The sequence below is a fragment of the Hemiscyllium ocellatum genome, chromosome 23, assembly GCF_020745735.1.
Source record: "Hemiscyllium ocellatum isolate sHemOce1 chromosome 23, sHemOce1.pat.X.cur, whole genome shotgun sequence".
NCBI lineage: Eukaryota > Metazoa > Chordata > Chondrichthyes > Orectolobiformes > Hemiscylliidae > Hemiscyllium > Hemiscyllium ocellatum.
In genome coordinates, this window is record NC_083423.1 from 57,074,264 (window position 1) to 57,086,956 (window position 12,693).

At 45.8% G+C, this 12,693-nt stretch overlaps 1 protein-coding gene across 5 annotated transcripts in view; it reads right to left on the minus strand.

Annotated features, from left to right (window-relative positions):
* Positions 1-4,861, minus strand: part of LOC132826955 (histidine ammonia-lyase) — a 66,321-nt gene extending 61,460 nt beyond the window's left edge. For 3 of the 5 annotated variants that reach the window (XM_060843279.1, XM_060843278.1, XM_060843277.1), the window contains exons 1-3: positions 4,562-4,861; positions 3,901-3,961; positions 3,605-3,632 (exon numbers count right to left, since the gene is read on the minus strand). In XM_060843279.1, the coding sequence (XP_060699262.1) occupies positions 3,605-3,632; positions 3,901-3,961; positions 4,562-4,808 (336 nt within the window). In that variant the 5' untranslated portion in view covers positions 4,809-4,861. The remainder of the gene's footprint in view (positions 1-3,604; positions 3,633-3,900; positions 3,962-4,561) is intronic. The other 2 variants (XM_060843280.1, XM_060843281.1) reach the window with 2 other exon arrangements.
* Between the last annotated feature and the right edge of the window lie 7,832 nt (positions 4,862-12,693).

Below are 12,693 nucleotides of genomic sequence, written 5' to 3' on the forward strand. Positions count from 1 at the left end.
GGTGGGACAATTACAAAAAGGTTACAAAGGAGATGGTATTCCAGGACAAAAGGGAATAATAAAGAGAGGGCAAGAAACAAAGATGTGTCAGGAGCAGGTGTACTACTGTCGGAAAGTGGAACTCAGAAAAACAAACGTGCAAAGAAAACAAAATGGGGCAGGGTTTGAGTTTAGCAATTTCTGACAGCAATGTTGAATCTGGAAAGCTGTAATGAACTTAGTAACGAGATAAGGTTTTGCACATTAGGCTCAGAGGGAGCCTGGCTGGAATAGTACAGGTTGAGGACAGCAATGTCAGTGTGAGAGTGAGCTGGAGAACTCCAGGAATGGTGTCTGAAATTCTCTTCCTCAGATGGCTATAGTAGCTCAGTCGTTAAGCAAGTTTGAGACATAAATCAATAGGTTTCTGGAGACTAATGACATCAAGGGAAGTGGAGCTAGCAGGCTAAAGAAATTGTGCAGGGATCAGCAGTAATCTTTTTGAATGACAGATCAGGTTTGATGGGCTGAATGGCCAACTCCTGCTCCTATTTCATATGTTTATTATGAAAGTGACAGGCTGCTGGAAGCTCAGGGGGAAACAGAACAGAGGTGTCACCAACATTTAGCCTTCCTCCCTGGTGTAGTGGAGATCACATTGGCAGCAGTGAGTACAACAAACCAGATTGGAAGGAGTTCATGGAACCTTGGACAGTGAGGTGGTACGTGGGCAAGTGGTGTAATTCCTGTATTTGCACAGAAAAGTGCTACAGAAAGTAGGTGGGAGTGCAGTTTAACAAGGAGTGAACCAGGTCAAGACCATTGATTACCAAGTGAATGGCCCATTTGGAATAATGAAGACATTCCTGGCTAAGCTTCCACATTCTACTGCCTGTCAACCTAAGAACATCCAAACTGCTACCCTGTCCTAAATTGTTCAAAGTCCAATTCACTCCTCGCTCTCTCCTGCCAAATGCTGACCTACATTGTCACCTGGTTTAAGCAATTCCTTAGTTTCTGGCTTTGGGACTCTTCCTACCTGTCCCACTGACCCAACCAGTACCCTTCCACCGACACACTCATTCAATTGGCCTAACTAGTCCTCACCTTCAACAATTTCTCCTTCAAATCGCCCCAATTCTTCAGACCAAACAGGTAGCCATGGGCACCCCTATGGGCCCCAGCCATGCCTGTCTCTTCATTGGGTACGTGGAATAGTCCATCATCTGCAACTACACTGGCACTATTCCCCACCTTTTTCTCTGCTACATTGATTACTGTATTAGCGCTACTTTGTGCTCCCATGAGGAGGTTGAACAGTTCATCAACTTCACAAACACCTTCCACCCTGACCTCAGGTTCACCTGGACCATCTCAGATACCTCCCTTCCTTTCCTCAACCTCTCCATCTCCATTTCCTGTGTCTGACTCAACACAGGCATCTATTCGCTGAGCTGTAGGTTTGATATCCAGACATTTCATTACCTGGCTAGGTAACATCATCAATGGTGACCTCCAAGTGAAGCGAAGCTATTGTCTCCTGCTTTCTATTTATATGTTTGTCCTGGATGGGGTTCCTGGGGTTTGCGGTGATGTCATTTCCTGTTCGTTTTCTGATAGGTTGATAGATAGCATCTAGATCTATGCTTTGTTTATGGCATTGTGGTTGGAGTGCCAGGCCTCTAGGAATTCTCTGGCATGTCTTTGCTTAGCCTATCCCAGGATACATGTGTTGTCCCAGTCGAAATGGTGGTTTTTTTACCTCTGTGTGTAGGGCTACGAGGGAGAGAGGGTCGTGTCTTTTTGTGGCTAGCTGATGTTCGTGTATCCTGGTGGCTAACTTTCCTCTTGTTTGTCCTACGTAGTGTTTGTGGCAGTCCTTGTGTGGAATTTTGTAGACGACGTTGGTTTTGTCCATGGGTTGTACTGGGTCTTTTAAGTTTGTTAGTTTTTGTTTCAGAGTGTTGGTGGGTTTGTGTGGTACTAGGATTCCGAGGGGTCTTAATAGTCTGGCTGTCATTTCTGAAACTTCTTTGATGTGTGGTAAGGTGGTTCGGGTTTCTGGCTGTGTTTGATCTTCTAATAGCACAAAGGAGACTACTAGGACCTCCTACCAACCCACCCTGCACTCCCGACACCTTCCCTTGCAACCACAAGAGGTGTAAAGCCTGTGCCCACACCTCCATGCCACCCCCCCCACCCCTCATCCAAGGCCTCAAAAGGATCCTTCCACATCCAACAGAGATTTATTTGTACTTCCACACGTCATCTTCTGTATCTATTGCTCTCCATGTAGTCTTCTCAACACTGGGGAGACAAGACACCAACTTGCAGAATGTTTCAGAGAACACCTCTGGAACACACGCACTACATAACCCCACCGCCCTGTGGCCGAAAACTTCAACTCCCCTTCCCACTGTGCCAAGGACATGCAAGTCCTGGGCCTCCTCCATCACCAAATTCTAGCCACCTGCACTTGGACAAACAATGCTTCATCTTCCACCTTGGGACCCTCCAACCACATGGGATCTATATCGATTTGACCAGTTTCCTCATCTCTCATCTCCCATCTCCCATCTCCCTCGCCCCCCCGCTATCCCAGACCCAACCCACCAACTCGGCACCACTCTCTTGAAATGTCCTACCTGTGCATCTTCCTTCCCGCCTATCTGTTCCAACCTATCACCATCACCCTCCACCTTCATCTACCTATCACATTTCCAGCTACCTTCCCCTCCAGCCCCATCCCACTCCCATTTGGCCCTCCCCCACATTCTAGATCAAGAGCTTATGCTCCAAATGTTGACTCTACTGCTCACTGGATGCTGCCTGACCAGCTGTGCTTTTTCAGGACCGTACTTTTTTGACTGTGATTTTCAACTGTCTGCCATCAGTTGCAGAGCCGTACAAGCATGGAAACAGACCCTTCAGTCCAATTCATCCATGCCAACCAGATATCCTAAATTAATCTAGTCCCAAACATGTACGCATCCAGACGCCTTTTAAACGTTGTAATTGTACCAGCCTCCACAACTTCCTCTAGCGGTTCCTTCTATATGTGCACTACCCTTTGTGTCAAAAAGTTGCCCCTTAGGTGCCTTTTAAATCTTTGTCATGCCTTCGGCTGCTTAGGCTCAAAGCTCTGAAATTTTCCCATCTAAACATTTCTCCTTCATCTTTTAAGATACTCCTTAAAACCTATTTGACCAAGCTTTAGTCAACCCTAATATCGCATGTGGCCCAGTGATGCATTTTTTGTTGTAATGCTCCCCCAAGAAATACGTTGCAGTGCTATACGCCACATAAATAGAAGTGGTTTCTATACTGCAACTCAGAATATTTTTAGAAACTACAGTACAAACCACAAGTTGAAAACTGATTAGTATAGAGACAAACTATCATAATGGAAATCTGAAACAAAACAACAAATGCTGGAGAAACTCAAATGGAGAGATTCAGAAGAAGCTTTAACAGACTATCTCTCTGCATTGACATGGCCAGCCCTGCTGAGTTTCTCCAGCATTCTCTAAGTTTATCTGAAAGTTCATTCAGATCTCCAGTCCAGGGAAAAAGTCTGAAGTGTCGATGAAATGAAGTTAAAGGTGTGATGAGGAAACACGTTTACCTCAGTTGGTTCCTGGTACTTGCTGTATCTGTGTGAGTGACTAGTTAAGGCATTTCATCTACTAATAAAATCTTTCATTTTGCAGACTAAAATACTGGAAATATTTATAGAAAATAGTCAATTGTGAGTCTCATTCTCACCAAACTGGCGGTGGGACTTCTCTGAAGAGAAGCTGACCTCAATGTACAACCAACTCTCCTCTGAGTGGCAGTAAAAGGGTACCTATCTGGGAAGGTCTACTGAGCTGCTGAAAGGCACTATAGAAATGTTGATCTTTATTTTTAATCTAAGGATACAGGTGAACTCTCTCAGGTTGAGTTGGGATAAACTCTGAAGACATCAGATCATCCTCCAGCACTGGGTTAGAGAGAGAAACTGACATTAGTTACTTCATCACTCAATCCATTACTGAGATCAACAGTGAGTCAATGACAGAGTTTAATTAACCAATTAGTGAGCTGACTAGTTAATTTATTGGCAACTTGATTTATTTGAGTGAATCAGAGTTAATAAGTGAGTTGAACAATTACTAAATTGATTGAATTATGAGTGGATTTGTCAATGCACTAAATGTCGAGAGAGTGTGATGCTGGAAAAGCACAACAGGTCAGACAGCAACCGAGGAGCAGGAGAGTCAAAATTTAGGGCAAGAGGCCTTCGTCAAGAATACCCTTTATCAAGGGCTTTTGCCCGAAATGTCATTCTCCTGCTCCTCGGATGCTGCCTGACCTGCTGTGCTTTCCCAGCTCCACACTCTAACTCTGATCTCCACATCTGCAGTTCTCACCCTCTCCTGATGCACTACTTATGTTGAGTTGACTGATTACTGCGTCAGTGGATTGACTGGATGCACAATGAGTTTGATTACTTTGGGCCAATGAGTCCTTTGATTACGGAGTCACTGAGTTGATGGGTTCCGACCAGTGAAGCTCTAACCAGCTCTGCCCCTCTTCTTACCGATCTCGATGAACTCGTTATCCTCCAGGACATCGCGAACCGCATCGTCCAGGTCCAACGAGCCGAGTCCCTGACAGCGGCGGACCATAAACCGGGGGCTGGAGCCCGGCCTCATGCCGCCGCTGTCCGGCTTGTTCTTCGCATAACGGCGGAGCGCCTCTGTAGCCAGCCACGCCACACTGACCGAGGTGTCCTTACAGGGCACGGTCAGCCACTCACCCCGGACATGCACCGTGAACCGAGCCATCCTTCGGAACAGACCCTACACTAAACTCCACTTGCCTCGAGCCAGTACCTCCCCTTTCCATTCTCGAGCCCGCGCCGCCCCTCCCTCGAGCCCGCGCCCCCATTCTAGCCCCTCCCCTCCCCCGCGTCTCGCCCTCCTCGAGCCAGCCCCGCCCCTCCCCTCCCCTCCCTCTAGCCCGCGCCCCCATTCTAGCCCCGCCCCTCCCCCGCGTCTCACCCTCCCTTGCCCTTCTCGAGCCAGCCCCGCCCCTCCCTCGAGCCCGCGCCCCCATTCTAGCCCCTCCCCACCCCTCTCCCGCGTCGCACCCTCCCTTCCCCTCCTCGAGCCAGCCCCTCCCCTTCCTCGAGCCCGCGCCCTCATTCTAGCCCCTCCCCACCCCTCTCCCGCGTCGCACCCTCCCTTCCCCTCCTCGAGCCAGGCCCGCCCCTCCCTAGAGCCAGCCCCTCCCCTACCCGTCCCCTCAGGCAGCCCCTCCCTTAGCAACGACTGGGAAGGGCACAGAAAATGCGGGGTTTCCACGTCCACTACCAAGAATGGCTCAACAGCAGCACTGCTGATCAATCTGGTCAGGTCCTCATGGACATAGCTGCTAGACTAATACTGGGATAGATGGTGAATGAACCAAAAAGAGGGAAAAACCTGTTTGACCAATCTGCTGGCTACATATGCATCTGTCCATGAGTGTACCAGTAAGAGAGACTGCCGGATAGTTCTAGTGGAGACAAAATCCCCACCTCACATTGAGAATGCCCTCCATCGTGTTGTGAGGAATATCACTATGCTAAATGAGATAGACCTTGAACAGATCTAGCAATTCAAGACTGGCCATCTATGAGGTACTATGGGCCATCTACAGTAGCTAAATTGTACTCCAACAGTATCTGCAACTCCCAAGCCTGGAATATCCCCCACTCAGCATTACCTTTAAGTCAGAGGATCAGTACTGTTACAGTGGAGAGTGCTGGAGGACAAGCTATGAGCAGTACCAGGTATACCTAAGAATGAGGTGTCAACTGGTGAAGTTACCAAACAGGGCTACTTGTAAGCCAAACAGCAGTGATCCCACTCTAAGCTCTGTAGTCTTGCCATGTCCAATTGAACAACTCACTGGAGAAGGAGGCTGCACAAATGTACCGTCATTAACGATGGAAGAGCCAATGCTTCTGTGCAAAACATAAGGTTTTCCCAGCAATCTTCAGCCAGAAATGCCAATGGATGATCCATCTCGGCATCTTCCAATAGTATCCAGCTTCATAGATACTGATCTTCAGCCAATTCAATTATCTCCATATTATATTAATAAAAGGCTACAAGCCCTGAGAACATTCTGGCAATTGTGCTGAAGACCTGTGTGCCAGAACCAGCTGCTCCCCTAGCCAAGCCTTTCCAATATAGCTAATTGGCATCTATCTGACAATATAGAAAATTCCCCAGGTATGTATGTCCTTTATTCAAAAAGCAATCCAATCAATTATTGCCTCATCAATCTGCTTCTGATCATCACTAATGTGATGGAAAGGTAATCAACAGTATTGTCAGGTGCCATTTACTCTTCAATAACGCACTGATGCCCAGTTTGAGTTCTGCCAGGGTTGCCCAGCCCCTAATCTCATTACAATCTTTATTCAAATATAGACAAAAGAACTGAATTCCAGAGATGAGGTGAGAGTGATATGCCTTGACATCAAGGCCACATTTGACCAAGTGTGGCATCAAGGTGCTTGAGAAAACTGGAGACAGTGGGAATTGCAGCAAATGGTCAGCACCATTTTCAACTCCTCAGATACTGACACAATCCACAATCAAATGTAACAAGATTTGAGGTGACAAGTAATATTCAGACCACACATATGCCAGGCAATGACCATCTCCAAGGAGATAATCTAATCATTGTACCTTGTCATTAAATGGTGTTACCAATGAATCCCCCACTGTCAACATCCTGGGGTTACCACTGAAAACAAACTGAACAGGATTAGCCATATAAATACATTGGCTACAACAGCAGAGCAGATACTAGGAATACTGCAGCAAGTCACTCATCTCCTGACTCCCCATTCCTGGCCACCATCTACAAAGCACAAGTCAGGAGTTTGATGGAATATTCCCCATTTGCCTGGATGAGTGCAACATCAACAAGCTTGATGCCATCCAGGATAAATCAGCCCACTTGATTGGCACCACATCCACTCCCTCCACCACCAACATGAGATCTCTATCCCCTCAGTTCACAGGCTATGACACAGTGATGGTATCAGAAGCCTATCTCTAAAGGAAGACTGAAATACTGATACACAACACACCATTCTCTGCCTGTAACTGATCCAAAATATGGGAGTGGAGGTCTTTGGTGGGACTGCATTTGGAGGAGGGTGGCACACACTCCCCTAATTAGGTAAATTGCCTTGGGGGCTGAGCTACCCTGTCAGCCAGTACCCAGCTGAGATTAAGATGGGGTTTGGTGCGGTTCAGCAGCACCATTGCTACAACAGGAACCTCTCACCAAAGGTAATCATTTTTGGTGATGGGGGATGGGGGATTGCAGGAGCAAATGGAGTTGGATCTTAGATCTTAGTGAATGGTGAAGCAGGTTCAAAGGACTGAATGGCTTACTCCTATCCCTGATTCATATGTAGGTTTAGACATACTCTCCCATCGTGACACATTCTTGGGTCGGCTTCCATCCTCATGGCCTATCCCCTAAGAGCTGTGCAATTCCACCCTGATATGTTGGCTTCATGATCTCAGAGATGGAGAACATGATGGCCAGGACCACCATCCAACCAGACGGTCTTTGTTCCAGGAGAAAGTCAGAACTGCAGATCCTGGAGACCAGAGTCAAAAATTGTGGTGCTGGCACAGCAGGTTGGGCAGCATCTGAGGAGCAGAAGAATCAACATTTCAGGCAGAAGCCCTTCATCAGCTCTTGTTCAGTCTTTGTTCCAGTACAGGAAGGAGGAGTGCACAGGAACCCCATCATAGCAGCCCCCAAAGGAATTACACAAGGAATTGAAAATTCCACTTGATTTTCCTGGAACCCTTTGAAAGCATCCACTTAAATTGAAAACTTTGCCACGAACAGCTACTCTCGTTAACACACAAAGCTTGTGAGTGTTTTCTTGTAACCTGAGTTTGTCAGTCCAATAAATTGGGGACTTTGGGCAGTTTGACTAAAGCTTTTCATATTATTGTTCTGATTTGGAGATGCCGGTGTTGGACTGGGGTGTACAAAGTTAAAAATCGCACAACACCAGGTTATAGTCCAACAGGTTTAATTGGAAGCACACTAGCTTTCGGAGCGACGCTCCTTCATCATATTATTGTTGACACTGTGAACAGTGGGCTTGATTTTCAGTGCCCTGCCCCAGTGAGTAATGACACAGTGGAAGTGCTCTTTGTAACTGTAGAGCAGTGTGCTACAGCCTGGCTCTCATATAGATTCTCCAGGATGGCCAGTGTGTGGTGGAATTAACCAGCTGTGTCTCACCACCAGTTTAGAATTCCTGCATACAGCGAATTCACTGATAATAGCGGGTGCTCCCCAATATCGGAATGTGTGGGGGTTGATAGATGATGGTTCAGGGTGATGTCTATTTGTCTGGCACCTGACCCGGTTTGACTGACCCAGCACCACATTCCCAGGTTAATTGCACTGGGCAATTAATGTCCGATTCAGAGAATGAATCAAAACTGGAGGCTACATTACAATTTATTCCCCTCCAAAAAACAAAATGTTATTGAAAGGTTGAGGGAAGTCCATGGAACCATATAACCCATACAGTGTGGAAGCAGGCGATTCTGCCCATTGACCCCACACTGATCGCCCGAACAGTTTTGTTGGGAATCGATTGATCTTGGTTTGGTAAATGCCAACTGTGATGTACCATGTTCAATGCAACAAAGCAGTCTGATTCTGTGAGTCACAACCACATCACTAGGAGGTTGCTGTATACTCCAAACGAGCACTCTCTCTTTCACGATCCGAGTGATTACTGCCCCAATTTTAAAACAGGACCAATATTCATCAAATGGATTCACAGAGTACGGGCCCAGCATTTGAAAGAAATAGTGGAATTTTATCTGCTTTGTTACGGTATTAATATTGACAAGGGAATCGTGGTGTGGTGGTAATATTGCGACTTCTGAGCTAGAAGGTCAGGCTTTAAGTCTCTTCTGGGTAAAAACAATGACTGCAGATGCTGGAATCCAGACTCTAGATTAGATTGGTGCTGGTAAAGCACAGCAGTTCAGGCAGCATCCGAGGAGCAGGAAAATCGACGTTTCGGGCAAAAGCCCTAAGTCCCTTCTATTTTCTGTCCAAAAAGATTGATTGAAGAAGATAAATGTGAGGTGTTGCATTTTGGTAAGACAAACCCTGGCAGAACGTATACAGTTAAGGGGGGCGGCGGTGTGGCGTGACCTGGGGAGTGTTGTCAAACAGAGAGACCTCAGATTGCAGGAACATAGTTCTTTGAAAGTGGTGTCACATGTATGCAAGGTGGTGACAACAGTGTCTGGCATGCTTGCTTTCATTGATCAGAGCATTGAGTGGAAGAGTTGGGATGTCATGTTACTGCTGTACAAGATATTGGTAAGGCTACAATTTGAAGTACTGTGTACAATTCAAGTCACCCAGCTACAGGGAGGATGCTCAGGTTAAGTTTGGTCGCTGAGCTGGAAGGTTTGTTTTCAGATATTTCATTTCATCTCCATGCTAGGTAACATCATCAGTGAGCCTCCGGTGAAGCGCTGGTGTTATGTCCCACTTTCTATTTATGTGTCTTGGTCTCTTAAGGTGGGTGATATCATTTCCGGTTCTTTTTCTCAGAGGTTGGTAAATGGGGTCCAAATCGATGCGTTTATTGATGGATTTCTGATTTGACTGCCAGGCCTCGAGGAATTCCTGTGCAGTCTCTGTTTAGCCTGTCCTAGCATGGATGGGGCAGCACAGTGGCTCAGTGGTTAACACTGCTGCTTCACAGAGCCAGACACTTGAGTTCGATTCCTGTCTTGGGCGACTGTCTGTGCAGAGTTTGCACATTCTCCCCGTGTCTGTGTGGGTTTCCTCCGGGTGATCCTGTTTCCTCCCACAATCCAAAGATGTGCAGGTCAGGCGAATTGACTATGCAAAATTGCCCACAGTGTTGGGTGCATTAGTCAGCGATAAATATAGGATAGGGGAATGGGTCTGGGTGGGTTACTCTTTGGAGGTTTGGTGTGGACTTGTTGGGCTGAAGGGCCTGTTTCCATACTGTAGGGAATCTTAGATGGATATGTTGTCCCAGTCGAAGTGGTGTCCTTTGTCTGTATGTAAGGATACTAGTGATAGTGGGTCATGTCTTTTGGTGGCTAATTGGTGTTTGTGTATCCTGGTAGCTAGTTTTCTGCCTGTCTGTCTGATGTCGAACGAACAGTGTGCCCCCACCCTCCTCACGATCCAACCCAAACTTTGGGTCTGCTTCAGGGATGACACCTTTGTCATCACAAAATGGAACAAATTAGAGGAAACCTTCAAGACCATCAATAATATCCTTACTGGCATCAAATTCACAAAAGAGGAGGAGAACAACCACAGACTCCCCTTCTTAGATGTCACAGTGGAACGAACAATTAATGGAGAACTGCAGACCAGCATCTCCAGGAAAGCAACATACACTGACCAGATACTTAGCTACAGAAGCAATCATCCCAACACCCACAAATGGAGCTGCATCAGGACATTATTTAAATAGGTCACAACACACTGCAGCACCCAGGAACAATGAGCAGCAGAAGAAAAATACCTGTACTGCGTATTCAAGAACAACAGATAACCAATAAAACAGTCCGCCGATTTCTCAACAATAAACCAAAACAAGCTGACACAATGTGCCCGGAAACTCTAGCCACATTACCATACATCAAAGACATCTCTGAAATGACTTTCAGACTACTCCGACCCGTTGGCATCATGGCAGCCTACAAACCTTCCAACAAACTAAAACAGCGGCTGATGAACCTAAAGGACATCAGCAAAATAAATGTCATTTACAAAATACTATGCAAAGACTGCAACAAACATTACATTGGACCGACAGGCAGAAAACTAGCCACCAGGATGCACAAACACTAACTAGCCACCAAAAGACATGACCGCGTCTCACTAGTATCCTTACACACAGATGAAGGAGGATGCCACTTTTACTGGGACAACACATCCATCCTAGGACAGGCTAAACAGAGACACACACGGGAATTCCTAGAGTTCTAGCATTCAAACCAGAACTCCATCAATAACTCGATTTAGACCCCATTTACCAACCTCTGAGATAAAGAACCAGAAATTATATCACCCACCTGTAACAAACCAAGATACATAAATAGAAATGTTACCTAGCATGGTGACGAAATGCCTGAAAACAAACCCACTAGCTCAGCAAGCTAAACTACAACCAGAACATCAACCTGAGCTACAAGTCTTCTCACAATCATAAAGGCAGATGCTATTAAACTGGAAAGGGTGCAAAAAGATTTACAAGGATGTTACCGAGACTGGAGGGTTTAAGTTCTCAGGAAATATAGGATAGCCTGAGGCATTTTTCCCTGGAACGTGGGAGGTTAAGGGATTAATTTACAGAGGTTTATAAAATCATGAGGGCCATAGATGAGGTAAATAGCTAACATCTTTTCCCCAGGGTAGGGAGTCCAAAATCAGAGGGCATGGGTTTAAGATGGGAGGGGAAGCTTTAAAAGGGACCTGAGGGGCAACCTTTTCACACAGAGGGTGTTGTGCATATGGAACGAGCTGCCAGAGAAAGTGGTAGAGGCAACTACAATTACAACATTGAAAAGACATATGGACAGGTACATGGGTTGGAAAGCTTTGGAGAGATATTGGCCAAATGCAGGCAAATGGGGCTAGTCCAGTTTAGTAAACCAAGTTGGTATGGACAAGTTAGGCTGTGCTTTATGACTATGTATATATTAATGTTGACACAGTAATCAAATAGTGCAGGCTCATTTGAGATATGGGCTCAAACGGTCAATATTTTACTTTTTTATTTATAGACCTGTTACTCCAGTACTGACAAACAAAAGAACAAAGGCAATTTTCTCTTCATATTACAGAGACAAAGAAAGAAGAATGGCAAATGCTGCAATCAAATTGAAAATACAGAAAGCCTGTGCAAGTCCAACTGATGATGTGTCTACACAAGCAATAAAAATTCTGACCAACAGACTTGTAGACTGTGCCATATTGAAGTGTTCCTAGATTTCCTGAAAGTTGTTGAGAAATTTTGCACATGAAAGGCTGTTTAAACTACTGAATGTTCTGAGTAAGAAGATTGATGAGGACAGATCTATCTGGACTTCAGTAAGGCATTCGACAAGGTTCCCCATGGGACACTGGCTAGCAAGGTTAGATCTCATGGAATACAGGGACAACTAGCCATTTGGATTCAGAAATGGCTCAAAGGTAGAATACAGAGGGTAGTGGTGGAGGATTGTTTTTCAGACTGGAGGCCTGTGACCAGTAGAGTGCCACAAGGATCAGTGCTGGGTGCACTACTTTTTGTCAATTATATAAATGATTTGGATATGAACAAGGATGTTACCGAGACTGGAGAGTTTGAGTTCTCAGGAAATATAGCATAGGCTGAGACATTTTTCCCTGGAGCGTGGGAGGTTAAGGTATTAACTTATAGATATAGTTAGTAAGTTTGCAGATGACACCAAGATTGGTGGTATAGTGGACTGTGAAGAAGGTTACCTCAGATTACAACGGAATCTTGATCAGATGGGCCTATGAGCTGAGAAGTGGCAGATGGATTTTAATTTAGATAAATGGGAAGTGCTTCATTGTGGGAAAGCAAGTCTTAGCAGAACTTATACTCTTAATGGTAAG